The 19,636-nt window shown below is 36.6% G+C and overlaps 1 protein-coding gene and 1 long non-coding RNA gene across 2 annotated transcripts; both read right to left on the bottom strand.

Annotated features, from left to right (window-relative positions):
- Positions 1–1,150: 1,150 nt before the first annotated feature.
- On the bottom strand, positions 1,151–18,172 carry LOC141899040 (kinetochore-associated protein 1-like). The gene is made up of 56 exons (XM_074785192.1): positions 18,166–18,172; positions 17,410–17,543; positions 16,907–17,027; positions 16,602–16,717; positions 16,272–16,350; positions 15,704–15,784; positions 15,482–15,615; positions 15,255–15,336; positions 15,109–15,170; positions 14,805–14,911; positions 14,557–14,701; positions 14,286–14,383; positions 13,654–13,729; positions 13,309–13,428; positions 13,020–13,109; positions 12,833–12,948; positions 12,598–12,706; positions 12,132–12,326; positions 11,938–12,045; positions 11,313–11,366; positions 11,097–11,200; positions 10,849–10,948; positions 10,519–10,656; positions 10,281–10,400; positions 10,124–10,202; positions 9,984–10,048; positions 9,680–9,790; positions 9,527–9,594; positions 9,151–9,428; positions 8,812–8,909; positions 8,501–8,651; positions 8,174–8,427; positions 7,879–7,968; positions 7,665–7,796; positions 7,445–7,561; positions 7,139–7,248; positions 6,851–7,049; positions 6,677–6,757; positions 6,488–6,586; positions 6,306–6,396; positions 6,157–6,215; positions 5,846–6,077; positions 5,568–5,732; positions 5,367–5,483; positions 5,157–5,275; positions 4,853–4,999; positions 4,624–4,733; positions 4,207–4,342; positions 3,767–3,862; positions 3,534–3,645; positions 3,253–3,316; positions 2,913–3,042; positions 2,723–2,812; positions 1,744–1,889; positions 1,527–1,629; positions 1,151–1,312 (listed from the first exon to the last, which is right to left on the bottom strand). Exons 1-56 carry the CDS (start codon positions 18,170–18,172, stop codon positions 1,202–1,204), a joined length of 6,456 nt encoding a protein of 2,151 aa, XP_074641293.1. The 3' UTR covers positions 1,151–1,201.
- Positions 11,374–11,802, bottom strand: LOC141900849 (uncharacterized). The gene is made up of 3 exons (XR_012618786.1): positions 11,731–11,802; positions 11,495–11,635; positions 11,374–11,408 (listed from the first exon to the last, which is right to left on the bottom strand). It is a non-coding gene; the product is annotated as an uncharacterized LOC141900849 (long non-coding RNA).
- Positions 18,173–19,636: the final 1,464 nt, after the last annotated feature.

The following is a 19,636-nucleotide window of genomic DNA, read 5'->3' as shown; positions in this document are numbered from 1 at the left end:
CTGTGGTTTGTGAAAATATCCGATTGTGAAACTAAACCACAGACAGGTTACTGACTATCGATATCCTAGAGTCTTGAGTCTGGGTGGGTTGAAGTAGACATTGTCATTTAAAATAACATGCTTATGTTGTTCTGTATGAATTACCCGTGTGTCATGTATGTTGTATTAATTTATTTTAAAATTTGTATTTATTGAATTTGGGAATTTTATCCCGAAATTTCAATGTAATAAGGATCAATAAAGAATTGAATTGAGTTGTCACCTAATACACATGCCATCAGAGGACGCGGAGCCGTATATGATAGCTATGCTGTTATAAATTGCTAATCTCACGAAACCTGCATACTCCTGATATCAAACATATTTTCTAAAACGTTTGAATATTGAAATAATATGTTTACACATTTTCATATTGACCGCTTGTAGCCGCTGATGAAATTCACGCCGGCCCTACACACATCGTAGATAGCTTCGTCATTCCACCGGCATGCCCACGTCAGGGTCTGACTTTTTTATCAGACTTCCAAATCGTGTATACATCCGCCCTTTAACCGAATAATCCGATTTACTTATCATTTCTATTTATGCCTGCCGCTTCTGATATAATCATACATCCTTTACTATTACAATACGTCTTCTTATGATATTCAATGCAATATAACATTTCGACGTTCAAATATAGGTCATTATATAATCAAAGGAAGCCATTCTACATCTATGTCAATAATATTATGCCAGATAGCTTATTTGTGTACACATAGACCTGTGACGTTTTGCACATCGATTTACGGCTGTCGTTTGTAAAATGACGCTGAATGGTTAACATTGTTTAGGTTTCATAATGGTAACGTTTTATAAGGCGTCAAAAAAGTATCCTATCTAATAAATTTCCTTAGAGCGAGTCATGGGACTGGTTCTACTAGATTAATGGCCTTGGATAAATAATGGCCTTGGGGTTTTAGTTTGTTTCCTATTTCCTTATCACAATGACCTCTGTTGTTTTTGCACGACTTGGTCATCTGCTAATTCTTTGCATCATGTCCGACGAAAAAATAACGAAACGTTAACCAAAATGGAAAGTGAAGAATCATTGAACAAATGCAATGTTTATTGCACACACAATATAATCATTTCAAATGCAGTTACTGTTACATAATCAGAATTGTTCCAGATTTCAGGCAAATTTTTTTCATTGCTCTTGTCATCTTTCGCCAGCTGACGTGTCTTCATCATCAACAATGTCCTCTTCCTCATCACTGCTCGGAATATATTCCTTCAATTCATCGAGCATTCCGTGTACAGCTAGATAGGCCTGTCAAATAATGTTGGATAAAAAGAAATAAATTACATGAAGAGGATGCACGTTTTCGATGGTTATCAACGAGGTGGACCTATCCATCCTTCAGAATTCAATAGAATTTTGGGATACATGAACATGTCTATCGGGAAATGAAATTGAAATGCATATCACTGTAGATATTTCCCTTCAAAATATATTCATGCGCTATTTATCTCAATAAACTTACTTTTATTGGACTAACTGTCTCATCTTCGTTGCAAATCTCAGCTGATTCCGAGTACGGGTATCGCTTATGATATATCTGAACGATGGCTGTTACTTGTTCAATCCTACGTGTAAATGGAGAAAAAAGATATAAAAGAGATACCCCGGAACTAAATGTGGATTTTAATTACATTTACAATTGAGAAATTCTTATTTCAGATGGAGGAACATAAACATACTTGTTCTGGAGAATTCCGAATTTCAGTAGGTTGGTGATGCTATCCTTTTCGAGTAGATAAGCGACAAAGGTTTGCTGGTGGCTGCTATCAATTATGACCTCATACAACTCGCCCATATCGATATATTCATACACCTCATGTATAACCTATCAAATACAATATATCATTAGGGGTCCAGGGACACCATGCCCACTTGTGAAGTGGTTTCAAATGCTCAACAATCTAACAATTTCAATATTCAACGCCCCCTGGTGACCATTTACAAAACCAATGACCTTGAAACTCACCACAATCATAGAACATGTCAACAGCTACGATTTTGTAATTGATTGTGATAACAAAATATGCCTCGTTACCAATTTAATATGGAAATACTAAGTCATTCTACTATTCAACGCCCCCTGGTGACCATATTCAAAACCCAAGGTGACCTCGAAACTCACTACAATCATAGAACATGTCATGAACTACAACTTTGCAATTGATCATGGTAACAAAATATGCCTAGGTACCAATATAATAAGGAAATACTAAGTTATTCTACTATTCAACGCCCCCTGGTGACCATATAGAAAAACTTATGTCCTTAAAACTCGCAACAATCATAGATGATGTCATGAGCTACAACTTTCCAATTGATTGTGGTTACAAAATATGCATAGGTACGAATATAATAAAGAAATGCTAAGATATTGTATTATTCAACGCCCCCTGGTGGCCATATACAAAATCCAATTACCTTGAAACTCACCACAATCATAGAACACGTTATGAGCTACAACTTTCTAATTGATTGTGGTATCAAAATACGCTTAGGTATCAATATAATGTGGAAAAACTTTTTCCCACTTACGAATGAGTACTGGTGACACCAAGATGGCCGCCAAATGCGTCATAATTGGCTGATGAAAAATACCTGTTTTAATTAAACTGCAGTTGTCATAATGGAATATACAATCTTATATTTTGGTATACTGACCTGTTCTAATACACCGGGTAAAGCTCCTTTATTTCGAAGTTCGTCGACATCTTTCAGAAATTCCATTATGCCTCGAGATTCAAAGAAATTCTAATGAAGACAAAAATATTCTTTGACATTGTTGAGTTGTGAAAATGATTCTATCAAATTACTTTTCAAATAACTTTTCGAATATATGCTAGATGCAGACCTTTATTTGACTGTGACGGATTTCTTGTTTAGTTGTCAGCATGAGACAGTAAAATGTACATGGCGTCAAATTGGCTTTCAGGAAATTCTGATGAATCGCTCTCAGATCTAAATCATGGAGTACAGGGCACCTGAAATGACACATACTAACTAACTCGACAATAGATAATACAGAAGCCATTCCGCAAGGATTTTCTTCAGCTTTCAAATATCGAAATGAAAGTAACTTGCTGAATGAGCTCCCAAGTATTTCTGATGATGTCAGTTTTGAGCTTTTGGCATCTGGAAAATTTTGTTAAAAGTTACTGCAATGAATGCTTGAAATAAACACTGAAACAAACCTTTGGAGAAGAGTAACACTGTTCAAGCATCGCTGTAGTTGTTCTCCACTTAGAGGAGGAACCGCTGTAAAAAACAAGTGATCATTATAGAACAATTGTTCTATCACATTGATAGTTATAGAATAAACAAGCTTAAAAAGGTTTTTTACAGTGTCGCAAAGCTGAATACATTGAGGTTGGGCACTGAAAAAATTACCCATTCATATAGTTTAAGAAACAGCACGGTATTACTCTCCTCACGTAGACTATGCCGGGATTACAGTAACTCGAAGAAAACGTACCGGATAAGAATGGAGTCATGATGACAATCATCCATGCTTGCTTCAGATGAGTCACAAGAAGAAGTTCGCTTATACTAGCTATCTGCACAAGGGTTAATTCAAGGAACTCAGTCTGGAATATCCATGAAAATTGCTGAGGAATTTGATATCATGTTGAAAATCATTTTGCAATCGTGTGAGCATGAGGTATCGTGCAACATTGGTACAAATCAATTACGGATACAAACACCTACCATTGAGAAAGTGAGCATTTGTTTTATCAAACCGGACCATAACTGTACGTCATACAGGCTATATTCCAAACACAGATTTGTGATGACACGCACAGCCTGCAAACAGCAATTTAGGATTTGTTAAACATCCTCAACATACATGCATAGCAGTACATTTCGTTCAACAGCAGAGCTAAAAACTATTCTATTTTAAGAATAAAATCTATATAGCGGTATCCCTTATTTTGGAAAAGAGCTTTGAGATTTTGTATAATGAAAGTACTTTTAACTTTGATTATCATCAAGACTTGGTGGTAGTTGATTCTTGGTTTAAATACAGGTGATTTATACAGTTTATGAATACTTTGGTTTGAGTATCAATGAAATCTTGTTCATTGTAGTTATTTCCAGTTAAAGCCCTCTTAGAAATAATTTCTATCCAATTACATAAGTTTTTTTACCCTTTGTTCATGACTGTGATTTTTCCAGATGCTCAGAACTAAAGACTCTTTGTCACATGCCTGGAACGATTCTTCACTGTGGTTTATATGAAGTTTCTCGAGTTCGACGAGATAATTTACTAACTTTATTCTGTCCCTGTATGAACAAAAACAATCAGAGACATTCAGTGAATCAGACACATTTCTAGGTTTAAAGTGTTACAATTCATTCATTTTTCAATGAATCAAGTACTGATGAAGAAACACGTGGTCATTAGCATTATGCAAATCCCCTGGGTTTTCCAGGTTATTCGTACAATTTGTAGAATTCTCCGAGTTTTCCACGAATTTTTCCTGATCCCCCAGTTTTCCAGGTTTTTTTTAGGTCAGTGGCCACGCTGATGTCGTCAAGAATAATTCGGATTTACTTAAGCTTACTTAATTTTCTGTTTAGTGAAGCCCATTTCGTCCAGAGTAGCGTCGTCTGATAAAGCTAACAGAACTCGCCAGCCTCGAAGCGTATCGCTGCGTTTCCTAACATCTTTTTTCTGCAGAGAATACCATCAGCGAGAAAAAACAATAGATACGTGATATACGTTATGACTAAACTATTTCATTTATAATTTAAAGTCCGGCAAAGTTATGAATTAGAATAAGAAAAACTCACGATAGAACATAATAAGAGATACGAAAGGCCTTTCTTAATATCGTCACCAAGCAGTATAAACATAACACGTTTCAAATTGATCTCATCTTCATTTAACACCTCCATATTAGTAATATCCATGTTCATGTTGAAATTGAATGTCATCGTCTTAAAAAAGCAACCATAACGTTTCATTACTATTATTCCTAGATCTTTTTAGAGTAATGAATTTGAGTCTAAAAACCCGTGGGCTAGTAGAACTTTCAAAAATTCAAATTCTATTTTCATTATCCTCCTGTTTGGTCACTCCTGCCCCAAAACATACCGCATCGGTCATGCTACAATTGTTGCTCACTGCTAGCCACTTGTCGATTAGTTCTACGTTCAATGAATGAACATCAATATCATGCAGGACTGCAATTTCTTTCACAGCTTTGTGGATATCTTGTGTCGATAGAAAGAGAAATATATATGCATTCAGGAAGCTGTAAAGATATAAATATGATGGTATTTTGCGATTGAATAAAAATATTACCTGGGTATGGTTTGATGATTCCTCCAGAAACCATTCTTTCTGGGATACTATCATGTTCGTACAGTTTGATGATTAACTTTCTAGGATTTCCACATAAAGCAAGTAATTCTGGATCATCTGCAATATAATGCCTTTAAATATATACCATTTTTAATAGCTCCGGTATAAGAAAATATCTATTATTTTCATGAGAATTCTTACCGAGATTGCTTGAATAGAGAATCTGTTCTACATAAATCTTCTTGTAAACCTGCGAGAATTGAACAAAACTCGCCATTGCTTTCTTCTTCTCATCACCATCAGCGATCTGACTCCACGACTTCGTCAGTTTTACACAAGAACCGAATGCTTGTACCTTTTCAGCTCCTGCATACAATATGCACAAGAAATTAGCTAATCTTCAAGTCATTTATCACATTTACAAGTTATACGGTTGATTTCGTGTATATATTGAAGACCGTTTGCTACAAAATACAAACCCATTGGAAGCTCTTTTACCACCCAGCTAGCACACACAACTGCTAGTTCACAACTGTTCATAGAAGATAGTAAACTCGATATCTTAGCGAACATCTTAATGTTAATGCTCTCCGTTGACCAATCACACTTGGCTTTATCATGTTCGAGAACTTTGCCCTGCAGTTTCAGTCGTTCGATGTGTTTGTGAGTGATGTTTTTAATGGTCAGCATATAAACGTGGTCGACGGATAACTAATATGAAAATTCATTCATCATTATTCATCGCTCAAGCAGTTTCGATGTGAATTTCGAGTGAAAGAATATCACTTACGGAAAGCAATGTCGCAGTTGGAATCCACTGATCCACATTATCCTCCTGCAGTTCGGGGGCTAAAATGTAAATCAAATTCATCAAAACAACCTCCAAATTTTTATGTGAGCACATTTTCTATCTCTTTAGTTGATTATGAACATACTTACTAATTATTTTCCACTGTTTACCCCAAAGCAATGGGTGGAAGGGCAGACGTTCTTTCGACAGCGGTGACAAACTTCGCATTTGGAATATATCCTAATTGCAAGAGACATAGCATTTTTTACCGTGTATGCATAACGAAATAACCATCAGCAGCAAAATGATTCTATGAAACGAACTTATATACCTGATCATTTTCTTCAACTTGAGACGAGTAGCTGATTTCATACTGAGTGGGAGGGGCAACACGTTTATATGCATCCAAAAGTGTAAGCAATTCCATTCCCTGAAATCAGCCGAAAATGAAAATGCTGAAAGACATTCCAGTTAGAAAGGTGTACACTAGTCAACACGCTGTTACCGCATTATTGCATACCTTCTCTAATAATGGATCATTATCGATTTTGAAGAACTCAGTAAGCAGATATCTGATCATATCATAATCATAGGGGTCCAGCTAAAATCAAAATTTGCACAAAAAAATTATTATTTTTCAAGAAAGCTGTAAATTGTGTACTTGATTGTAAATTTGAAATCTTTTTGCATTTACCTCGGACAGAATTTCCCGCAATTTCTCTTTTATTTTTTTCGGTTCTCTTTGATGCAAAATGGCGATGACTTGACTAGCAGTGCGTTTAATTTGAGCAGGATCCACATGTCCTTGGCCGTCACCGGCACCATTCAGATGTGGTTTCAAAAGATACTCGAGATAATCGTAAAACGCCATTTGAGATGAAAGGCAAAAGTCCCTGTGAAGTAGCGCAAAGAAATAATACCGGTATATCTAGGAAAAACGTTTTGAAATGTAGAAATGAACAAGAATATTCATATTATTCACCTGCAAAACTCAGTCAGAAGAGATACAGTCATATTCTGATTCTTGGCTAATACAGGAAGAAGCTTCTGTTTATGTTCCTTAGATTTTCGAAATGCCTCTCGGTAATCAACCTGGATAGAAAATAGCAATATAGGGAAAAAATATATCATCATAAAAAAGTAGGCCAAGTCGTAACATCCAGCCCAAATATGGACCGAAAACATGGTGGAATCTATTAGCAAGTTTTGCTCGACTGTGACATTCTATCTACCGGTATATTAGGGATTAACTCTCTAGCTGGATTGGATATGCAAGCTAGTACACTACCTTAATCTTAGAAAGCCTGCTTCCCCATGAGGCTTCCTTAAGAAGACTCTCAATCGTCGCCATTGCGGTTATCTCATTACAAAGCACTGTATAGTTTAGACCAACTTGACTAATCCACTGAAAACAAAAAAAAAAGAATTTTGTCGCAAACATGAGCCCTCATCGATGAAAAATGATTCTGATGTCACTATTTCCAATATTCAAATTTTCTATTCCTGACCTCAACTCTCTTGTAATTATAGCCGCAAGTATTAATGATCTTATCCAACAACTTGGTGTGCACAACATCTTTTGGAAGACAAAACAGAAATCCTAGAGCTAAGTCTCCATCGACGAAATGATGTTTTAGAATCTGAAAAATAAAAGCATAGCGCAGGTTGATTCATAGACTGGTTTTATAAAGCCTCTCTATGTTGACAGTGCAGAATACACACCTTTGGAAGAAGCCCTTTCAATATTTCATTAATAACCGATCGACCAAGGGCGGCTAGTGATCCGAACGATTGCATTATTTTCTTCAATCCCTGTAGGGGAGAAACAGAAACCAAACAAACATCAGGTATATGCCATTTGTTCTAACGAGGAGATCTATGACCACAAACGATAATTCAAAATCAACATTCGAGCTCAATCGAAAATGAACTAGCATTGCTTCAAATCCAATTTCAATATTCAAGAGTATTTGTCAAGTTAACGGGTCTAAACAGCAAAAACTCGAAACCGTCTCACCTCCTGACCACTCATGTCTTGAATAACCATATAACACAAAGCCGCCCCGATGGCATCCATCATAATCTCCAGCGCTATTTGGTTATGGCCTCGCTGTCTCAGATACGGAACGATGCTGGTAATGATCTGTTGCATCTGAACGACCTTCGGTTCAGCGGGTATTACTATGTTTTCCTCGGACACCACTTCCTCGACTAATTCAACCATCTTCTGACCTTGTATTCTGTTCTGAAGGAATGCGTGCTTTCGACCTCCTATAAGATAGACCTCGATACATAAATAAACGATCCTCGATGAGATTGTCGAGTGATATAAATATAAATCTACCTGTTTGAGGTAAACAAGCAAGTGTGTATTTGCACATATTAGGCAACGCAATCGCTGATTCTAACATGAGGCCGTCTTCACTGAAGAAATTGTCGTACATCCAGCTAGAATATGGATTCACGGAAAAACCTTCTTCTGTACATTTTGTTTCCTGAAATGACCGATAGGTAATTATACCAGGACCATTTTCGATGTGGCGTTCTCATTCATTCATAGGAAACCCCCCAAAAAATTGTGAATGCCTCAATCAAGGTTTGAATATTAGTCCGAGGATTAGAATCTTGCTTTATAGTTCTATAACAGATGTTTACCTGCATAACTGGATTGAAATCTCCAGAGTGACACTGCTTACTTAGTCTCAGCAACATATTGCACGTTTTACAAAGCTGTAAACAATCTGCTATCAAATCTAAATAAGGATGAAATATTACCGTATGTTACTGTTAACGAAAATTGCTCAGATCTGTTACTGTTAACATAAGATTAGTGTACTTTTGGTAGAGAGTCCAATGAATGATAAAACTACCCGCTATTTACAAAATGAATACAAGATTTACACAGATAAGATTAGTGTGTCTACTCTGTAAAAACTAAATGAATACTGGGTAAAAATCTAAATACATAATTAAAATTGAACATCTATTATCTACCTGTTGAACAATACGTTACAGCCTGTTTTGCCATATCATACATAAGATCTGGAAGGTTTTCAACCGTATTTGTCGGTATTTCTGCATCTACGTTAGACAGAAATTCACATAATATGTGCACGACTCGATATAGAGCCTCAGCAGTGTCTTCGGTCAATGTATTGGCCTGCAGATCTCTGCACAATTCAACAGCTTTTTTGATGTTTCCAGTTTTGGCAGCCTCGATCGCTAGTTTGCCACGGAACCAATCCCGCGATATCTGCAGAATATCTGCCAATCTGTCGAAGAAAAGACGATCGTAAACAAGAGTTGGGGCCTTTTTCATTAACCTTCCACCGTGGAGTGAGTTCCGTTGCGATTCAAAGTAAAAACGAACCTATAAATTTTGCATATTGTTTTCTGTTGATTTCTTCTAACTTTACGTTCTCCTGTTGCTGAAAATTCCTATTTGAAGATTTCAACAAGTAACAAATAAGTGAAAACGCGACGATGCAATATATAAATCAAAGGTGATTATAGTACACGGTACCTTCGCGCCAGGTTTGTTCATGAAGAATAACGAAACATGTTTATGCAAGAGAGCTTCTCGTTTCGAAGGAGACTGGTATTCTTCAATTGAGGGAAACTCATCAAATTCAACCTAACATACATGATAAGATATAACGTACGATGTATTATACGAACACGATTCGAAATAAAGGATCGGTCCGTCTCATTGTTTTAACGTTAAAACAGAGGTATGCATGAATGGTACTTAAGAGTTTACAAATTTTCGTTCGCAGGAAGAGGGAAGGCAGGCGCTAATAAATTCGTTCTCATTTTGTTATAAGTACCTGAAGGGATAGCAAGAACTTAAAATTTTGTAGAAGATCATTCAGCTCATCATAGCGAGGTATATCTAGAAATGAATAAGAAACAATTATATGTGAATATCAACGACCAGAGCGTCTCAAAGAAATTGTTGATTACTCACTTTTTTCAAGGGATAACAGTATGTATGATAACATGCTAACGCTAGCAGCAGTGAAATTTGTGTACTCTTGCTTTTCCTCCTAAAACGGATCAGCAATGTGAGAAATATACCTAAACGATGCCCTGAAATCAAAATGCACGTAAAACTGAGAGCTCACCTGAATAGAAAACTGGAATGGTTCGCGTAGGAGCTGACTGGTATAGATTCCAATTCGTGTACTGCACATAACAGCATCATCAAATGACATTGACTTCAAAAGTTCCATACATTCAGAAATCTGAAAAATACACAGGACTGCGTTCAATAATGAAAAACTGGCTGCAAAAAGTCTTAATTCTCCTAACTCTTTTTCATGTCGTGATCTCATTATCTATTTCAGAGATCAGTCAGCATACCCGGTTTTGCCTGATGAGAAATCTGAGACGGAACATGTAGACCATGTTTGGCGTGAGATTGCTGTAGACTTTCACGACTTCCATCGCATCGGAAACAGATGTGGGACGATCGTGTTTCAGCAGAAAATACAGTAACCTCTGAAAAACGCATAAAGATCAAAAGAACTTGATTATTGAAAACAGTGACCAGTACCAGTAAAAGTCTTGGGCCAGTTCCGAAAAGTGAACGCAATAGCCCGCTGGGACTAAAGTCCCAAGTGGGCTAAAAACAAATATATATGACAATTTGCATCACTCAAAAGATGAACATTTTCGGTGATTAAAAAATACCTCAGCTGCAGAGTCGGAATAAATTTCCTCACTGACTTCGTACTTTCTCAAAAGCAATTTCAACTCTGCGAACTGACATTGTCGCCTTATATCTTCAACCCTGAAAAATAAAAACCAATGTATTGTAAAATCTAGGAATATATATATATATATATATATATGAATATATATATATAACAAATATATAACGAACAGTTTTTGGGGTACCGGCAAATACCATGTGAAAACAGTGGTGGTCTATGACTTACTTCGGATGAGCTAGAGACAATCCAAGCGTGATGAGTCTATCGATATCGGGGTCCCATGGCATGGCCGCCAACTTCATTACCTCGAGAATGGCCAAACATTTGTACTAGAAGATATCAACCTCATAAATGATTTATATGTGTTCAACATTTAACAGGAATATTCAATTTCATTGATACTTCATTGATTATGACATTTCTATGAAAATGGATTTGTACCTCGGTATTTTCGATGCATTCTATTATGGCCAAAGCCCGTCTGCTTAAAACCGACTGACCACCGATATGTCGAGATTTCCTCATTTTCAAACTATCCTGCAAAAACAAAGATGTAAAAAACATTATGAACCTAGCTCAGCGTCTGAATATGATCGAAATTATCAAGTTGGTAATGAACGCACCAATACAGTATTGTAAAGCAATTTGCTCAGTGGTAATTTATATTCTATAGCGTACGGTTTGATCACGGTCTCGATTTTCGATTTGATTTCTCCATGACTGTGCACTTGCAGCATACGGTAAGCCAATGACTCGACTGTTTCCTGTAACGAGAACATTTCCCCCAAATTTGATGTTTCTACGAAGAATTCGACCGAGGAAAATTTATTGAATGAATTTTGACGCAAAATTAACCTACTGCAGAATATTGAGCCAGCGTCAGTTTACAACCGTATTTCGAGTCCAATTCACGAATCTTGTTCAAGTCGTTTATTAGTATCTGCAAGTTGGCAATAGACTTATGCGTAGCTGTTTGTATCTAAAAAGAACGCAAAAACAGAATCTAATATTCAGTAGAATAAACCATCAAATTATGAAGCGTTTTTGATGTTGTATATATTCGTACCTGAGTGTTCAGATCCACTGGTTCCCAGATGGCTCCGTTCTCTGCTGCTATTGCACAGCCACAATTATAGCAACCGGCAAATGTAATTCCACTTTGCGGCCAATTTTCCTTTCAATCATAAACAAGTACAAAATCAGGTCAACCGTAATACAGAGACAAGGTTTAGAGTTAAGAATTAATTTGTAGAAAAATACCATGTTCTCCATCCGTCTAGTCTTTTGTTCAATGAATTCAGCTATAGTCGGCAGTACATCCGGCCAATTGCACATAACCATAGGAATCAGATCTTCTTCCAACCATGTTTGTATATCAGAGCCTTGAATTTCGCTCGGTATGAGCACCATGATTTCTTTGATGATCGCTGGATTCAAATGCGATTTGAATTCGCCCTAAATGAAGAACATGAAGAACATGGGTAAACCAATGCAAAGAATTCACGGTTACTTGATGATGGATGCAGCCTGCACCAAACACAAACAAAGAGTTTTGAATCAAAATTTTGGGACTGCATTCATTTGTGACGAAAATTATTGGTACCACAACATGTGTTGTTAATAAGTCTTAATGTCCTGAGCATTGTGAGAAATGAACCTAAACATAGATATGAATTCTCAATTGTAGGACTTTTTACAGAAATTTCTACATTCTTTTTCGAAATACCTGATGCCGTTTCCAGATGGTTAAAGCAGCATAAACATTCTCTTTCTTTAACTCTGTACCAATGCACTTTAGTAAATTCTCATTGAGGAAGCTATCCCAAACCTGTCCACTGTCAAAATGAAGACATTTTTTCTATTTCTTAATACCACATCATTATGCCACCTTTTATGATGAAATATTTTTTCATCGAAAACAATCTAAATTGAATATTTCTTTGTTCTTAGATGGAACTCACGTGAAAGCCTGAGCGCCAAATGCTAAATGGAATGTCCACAGCCTATTGAGCGCTTCAAATAGTCGCACCATTAACTTTTCTCTCTCATAGGGGTCAATGTCTTTTGAATCTTGCACCTGAAACACCCTAGATGATGTATAGCTACATATCGTACGAAAGTGTCGACTGGGCTATATAGAAAACCTACCCTTGACTTCGCATACATCAATAAATCCATCGTAGCCTCAAAACTTGGAAGTGCAGCATTTACGCAATGATCAACAATACTAGCTTCATCCTAACAGAAGAATTAATATCAAATCAAAAACTCCTAACAAGAGAACGCTGATTGAAAGCTGCAGCAAACAGTTTTTGCTTTTTCATCCAGAGCAGTATCAAGAACTCAGTATTTAGCTAAATGTTGAAATTTTTCAGTTATACCGAGTATTTATTACTGTAACAAATCAAATGAGCAAGGGAGAATCTATGACACTTACCTGAATAATTTCAAGGCATTCTCTCAATTTTACTGAACATTCATTAGCTTTTTCATCTGATATAGTGTTCCACGGAGATAACACATTCAGCAGATAACTAGCCTTCGTTTTATAAACCAGCTGCAAGAAATTATAAGATAATGTCCCAAAAATTGGCAAGGTATATATTCTATGTCTTACACATATATGAGAGTTATGTTAATCATTGCTAAATCCAGAAAATTTGTCTGCTCTGCTTGGTGAAAGGAAATTTCCTGAAAAATTCTAGGAAATGTAACGACAACAGAGGGTTTAGAAATTAAGGAACAAGTTTCAATTGAAAAGAGACACAAGAATTCTAACTACCTCGACATCTAGTTCGAATAACTTAGCAAATTCGATCGCTTCATCAAATTTCTCCTTGTGTAGCAGACGATACAATCTATAACACACATAAATGAGAGGATCAATTGAAAGCTAGACTAAGGCTATTTCTTGACGATTTTCTAATTGTTGTTCGTATTTCAGGTACTCAATACTAGAAAATGAGATCCATTGGGTATCAGGACAATTGCCCCCCCCCCCCCCAAATTAAATCTTTTTAATCTTAAAGTAACACAGATATTTACTTCAAATTGAACTAATTCTAGCTAATTACTCTAGGACTGCTTTAAAGTTTTTGATTGGCTAAAGTAACACTAATAAAACTAATTCCAATAAATCAGCCAACGTTAACTAATGCACTAATAAGTGGACTTATTAAATTTTCTTTAATTTGGTAAGTGAATTATAATTACACAAGGACTGATTTAAAGTTTTTGATCTGCACACAACATCAGTAATTCTATATCTTATAAATCTATATTCAATAATATACAAATGAATTTCTAAGTAAAGTATTTAGGTGGTGTTAATCCAAATCAAAAAGGATTTTATTCGGGGGGCAATTGTCCTAGAATCGATCCATTGATTATACGTGTATTTGTTTTGATAGATACCTAGTTTCTGGTTGTGCTTCTGTGATAGAACGAATGCGCAGCTCAGCGACAACATTTTCATTTTCATCGTAAACCCCTTCAACAACCAGAACGCTCTCCTACAAAAGTAACAAAACCAACAGCTTACTGGAGCTGGTTTCATAGATATATGTTGTACAAAGTTTTCGAAAGATGAGTGGAAATAAACTGATTTTAAACTTTATGAAGTTAGATGCTTGAAACTCTTCAGACCTGGATTGTCCCTCTAAGCCATAAATCAACAAAGCCTCACCTGATCCGATGGACATGATACGAGAGTTGTGAAAGCTGATAAATGCAATGAATAAATCAATTCAAAATTTTCTAGTTCACGAACTTCCAGAATGCATTCATCATCGATGGCATCGGTCAGTCCAACAATCTTCAGATCTCTGAAACTGTAAGTTTGTCATCACTTTTTGATGGTCGTTACCAATCCAACATGCAGTGCTAGTACACGGTGTGATGAAAAGTTTCGAAGATTGAAAATTGGAATTGTACCTGCGAATATCTTGTGCTTCTTCGAGGAAAAGAATATCGCGATATTTAACAGACCTCCATTGCTCGACGTAACACATCAGAAAAGGATCCCATACAGAAAGATAACCCTAAAAACAATGATTATGTGGCAAGTAAATTATCTGCAATATCATAGCAGATTTAAGTCAAACTATTGTTACTATTTTTGTTCTTCCTTTTTTTGGACTTTACTTAGGATAAAACTGTACAGGTCAAAAAAATCTTTCTATAGATGTATTTTTAGGATTTAACTACTGGTATAAATTAAATTTTTATATTTACTAACTTCCTGATCAAGAATAAACATATGCAATCCATCGTGACTGAACAAACACTTTTTCACACCATCTAAAATGCAATCAGTTAACGTGATAAACAGGATTTCTATGAAGCAAAGTAATGAATTTCAAGGTTAACACGAATTCTACTTACCCTGCGAGTTCGAGTTATAGACCGATGAGATTGCTTTGTGATGTGAAGACGACCAAAACGTCAACGGATCATTTCCAAAACCCTGAAAAATTTGGAATTTCAATAAACCATAGATGGATATTTCTTTTTCAAAATCTGAAATGGACCTTGGTGACAAAGTGCGAACAAAAGTAACCCGACAACAGTATATATTACCATTTTAATCAGGAATTCTGCCAAAATCTTACCCCAGTAACAATACCAAAATCTGACCGTGTCACGCAACAACACTTATCTGATTGGTACCGCGATGCATCCATCACTGAGACTGTCATAGTTTGCTGTAACGAATTGAGCTTTTCAAAATCTTGCACCTGTAATGCTGCAATGCCAACAAGAAATACAGAGAAAGCGATAAACAAAATATAACAAAAACATCCATTAACGCTTCGATTTATTATCAAACGTACCATCATGAATTGTTCCAGTTTGTATGCGAGACATTTGAAAAAGTTTACCAGTGTTCGCTAAAATCAATAGATCGCAGGCCCCTAAATGAAAAGATCTATGAATTGAAATACCTGTTTATATCACTCAAACTCGCCTGTCCTTGGAACGTAACAAATTCCTACAACTTGAGTTATAAATGAGACAGAACTTTACAATTAAAATGTAGACCAGCTAAGACATCAATGGGCTGTAGAGTTATTATCCTTTTTAAATCAAAATTTCACTTTTGACAACCAGAAAATGGGCCCGCAATTTAAGGCAGTAACATTTTGTTTGGGAAAAAGGAAATCAGGACATCAAATTCTAGTGTGACTGAGGCATTTATGACAAATTACAACAGATTTTATAAGGCATTTTAATTACAACAAATTACAACAGATTTTATAAGGCATTTTGAATGGAGAAAAAACAGACTTCTCAAATTTGTCTGCCGTAGATGATCATATATCACTTGTAATGTTACACAAGTTAGAGTGTATTAGATCAAATATATATGATGTATAGGCCTTTTTCTAAAAATCTACCCACCTTCTTCCTTATCTATTGGATTGAAGTATATCGCGTTGAAAGCTGTTTTACCAACGAGATCTTCGGTCATCAACAATTGCTTGAAACAAAACGTAAGGTCCAGTTTAATAAAACATTATTAAATTTAACCTGTGGGCTAACTTTCGATTGCCCCTGGTTTAAGTTAACACCAGTCAATAGAATTGGCCGCAGGGGATTTATATCAGCTTCATACGACCACAACCACTTTTACTGATTAGGCCTTGTTTTTTCTAATCCAAGGTCAATTGTACTTTGTTTTTATTTGATCGACTTCAATGAAACGGTAATAGTGCACACTTAATCACTAACCTTCGACATGAACACTTTTTGCAACGCGACATCCATGATGTGAATGCAGCCATTACTTTCGGCGATGACAAGAAATATCATATCATCCGTGAAACATACAACATCAACTGCAGAATCTGAAGAGAGAAATCATTTCAACGAAACTCTTTTGATTACAGTTTAATGGTTAATCCTACCACACAGTGAGGTCCAGAGCGTACTGTAGGATAAATCTACTATCCGAACTCAATTTCTGAGAACTTTGTTGTTATTGCTACGAAGTCCTAGGAAAATCATTCGCTTTATAATGATAAATGGACACTTACCAAAGTTTAAAGTCAGCAAAAACTTATGACATATATCAGAAAAAACAGACACTTGTGAGCCGACTGCAACTGCAGTGACATCTCCGCAAGCATGACCATACACAGTTGGATTTGACTGCACCTTAAATAAGATTTCAAAGGATGAGAAGAGATAGAACGGGTGGGTAGAGGATGGTGGGTAGGGTTTCATTGGAAGAGGCCAATTCTATTTTGAAAGGCCCCGCCCTGGCCTAGAGTAGCTAGGACATAAAATTTGCAAAATATTCAAAAGTGCGGCTGGTAACAGTCAATATCAGGGTAAGATTCCCTAATCATCATTAATTACTATATACATTACTATCATTATATATCATCATTATCAATTCCTAATATTATTACTTAATTGATTACTATCACTACATATATATTGCTATAGTCCCCTATTCTTGAATCGCACCATAGGCCTATCAGTTTTCACAATAAATCATGACAGTTTGGCTTTTTCAGATTTCAATACTAGCTACCTTTTCATCTGTGGATATAGTGACCAGGGTATCAACTTGGTATAAATATGAACCAGTTTCTTGACGCGGTCCGAAGTTCACCGTCTCGTCATTGCCAAAGTTCATCACTATTTTATCCCAAACCATTTTCGACACTTTGTGTTCATTAAATGCAACAATATGTATAGTTTTTGATTCAAAACAATCTTTTCGCCGTATTTATCGGACCCGTTTCGATAAGAATTTCACCGAAATTCCATCCAAATATCGAGCGGTCGAAAGAAGTCTCCACTATCATCAGTTGAGTATTGTCGTTACCAGTTCTTCATAAAATCCGGTTTCGGCACAGTGGACTGCTCCGGTCTTGAAATGCGCCGGACTCCCACCATTCCAAGATCATTACCAGAGACGAAATTTTCGTGGTTAAGAGAACGATGACATCTCTTAAGTACATGTATTTCGTGAAGTTACTGCCAGTTATAATATTTTCACCGTAAGCGCACCCCAAGATAAAGGCAAGTAATTTTCTGCGCAAAATGTTCGAAATGGCTCGTCGAATCGAACGAAAAAAGTGCACTTTCCTTCACGTGAACTCCAAGCCATGGTCAAGTAATTCTCACTTCATTAACCTTAAAGCCTAAAGCAGTGATGTGGGGGTACCGCAGTCATTCCGTTGAGGGTGACCGTTTTTAGGCTATTTTGTCATTCATGCACAGGATGAACGTTTTTTGAGTTGCCTAGGAACGTAACCTAGCAAAAAATTAAAACAAATCTTACTCTTCATGAGGAAAGCTGCGTTCAATTTTGCTCTTCAAAAAATCTAAAATTTGCGAAGAAAAAGTGTCAAATGGCTCTTGATTTCGTGTCGTCCTGTCTTCGGGGCATTGTTTTAGGGTGTTCTGGCATTGAAACACAAGTGCATCGATACTCCGGAAAATATAACGACGATAAACCGAGGACGAAGTTGAAGTCTGAGAAAAAAAAGGTGAGACCGTCCTGTAGGCCTATATATTTTTAGTTGTTCATCAAGAGGATAGATGCGAGTGTACATGCTCATAGTATATATTCTTTCCAAACTTTATTCTGAAAAAGAATTTGAATGTACATACGCAATGCCACAAAACCGTCAATTAATCAATTCAATCACTCACGTGTGGCTCGTTTGGAACGAATTTGTCAATTTTCAGATTCTTAATCAAATTTCTTTAATGTGTTTGTTTTTTTTCTCACATCTTTAAGGTTCCAAAGCAAAAGAATAATAACGAAGGAACGAACAAGAAATCACGAAAGAAAATTACGAATCGTTTCAGTAAGTAGGCCTATATAAGCTTCTGGACCTGTGTCAAAATGAAAATTGAAAATATAATTTTTCACAGATATTAAACAACTAAGATCTACGTGCTGTGTCAAGTGAGTTTGGTACGGATATTGTTGGTAATTTCTTTATTTTTTATTTTAGAAAAACCTAATGCTAAGAACCAAATCACAGAGAAATTATCAGCTGAGAAAAAAGTGGGCAATGGCGTTTTGCCATTAAACAAATCAGTTGATAATCTGCTGGGTCGGTTGGAGACGAACACAACATCCCCGATTCCAGTAAGTAGATTCTCGAACTTATCTTTTTTAAATATGCTTTTTTATTTCTAAATACCTGCCAAATCGCCCAATTTCCTTTCTTTTTGTAGAGCCCAGCAGCTCGGCGTTTTCCGAGTTTCTACGATATCGCTAATTTTCAGCGTCGTTTTCTGTCGCTTCCCGCAAACAATATGGGTCGCACCGACGACTTCAGAGATGTTCGTAGCTCTCACAGTCAAAACGACACGAAAAACGCCGTCCGCCTCGATTTGAACGCGCTAGCAGCGAACAGCCACAAGCAGCTGACCGACGAACCAAAGCCAGATGAAATCCTTATACCGATATTCCTACCGAGTCCAATAAAGCAGCCTGTTCGCGACGGAGCTCTCGACATCGCCAAACGATTGTGGAATGACGAGAAAATCAACCAACAGATCGACTGGGATCGTCTTGTGTTCGACGACACGGCAAACCTTCGACTTGATGCTGACGAAAACGGGAAGCACCACCGACTCGGAACTGGCCAATTCGGTACAGTAATCAGCGGTACGTACGAAGATAAATCGGTCGCCGTGAAGTTCTTCCATAAGAAGACCGCCAACATGAAGTCGATACTGGAGGAAGCGTCGATGCTAAATCTGATGAGGAGTTCTCCGGCTACGCCTCGCATGTA

The sequence above is a fragment of the Tubulanus polymorphus genome, chromosome 2, assembly GCF_964204645.1.
Source record: "Tubulanus polymorphus chromosome 2, tnTubPoly1.2, whole genome shotgun sequence".
In the NCBI taxonomy this organism is placed as follows: Eukaryota; Metazoa; Nemertea; class Palaeonemertea; order Tubulaniformes; family Tubulanidae; genus Tubulanus; species Tubulanus polymorphus.
This window is presented reverse-complemented; position numbering and strand designations above follow the sequence as displayed.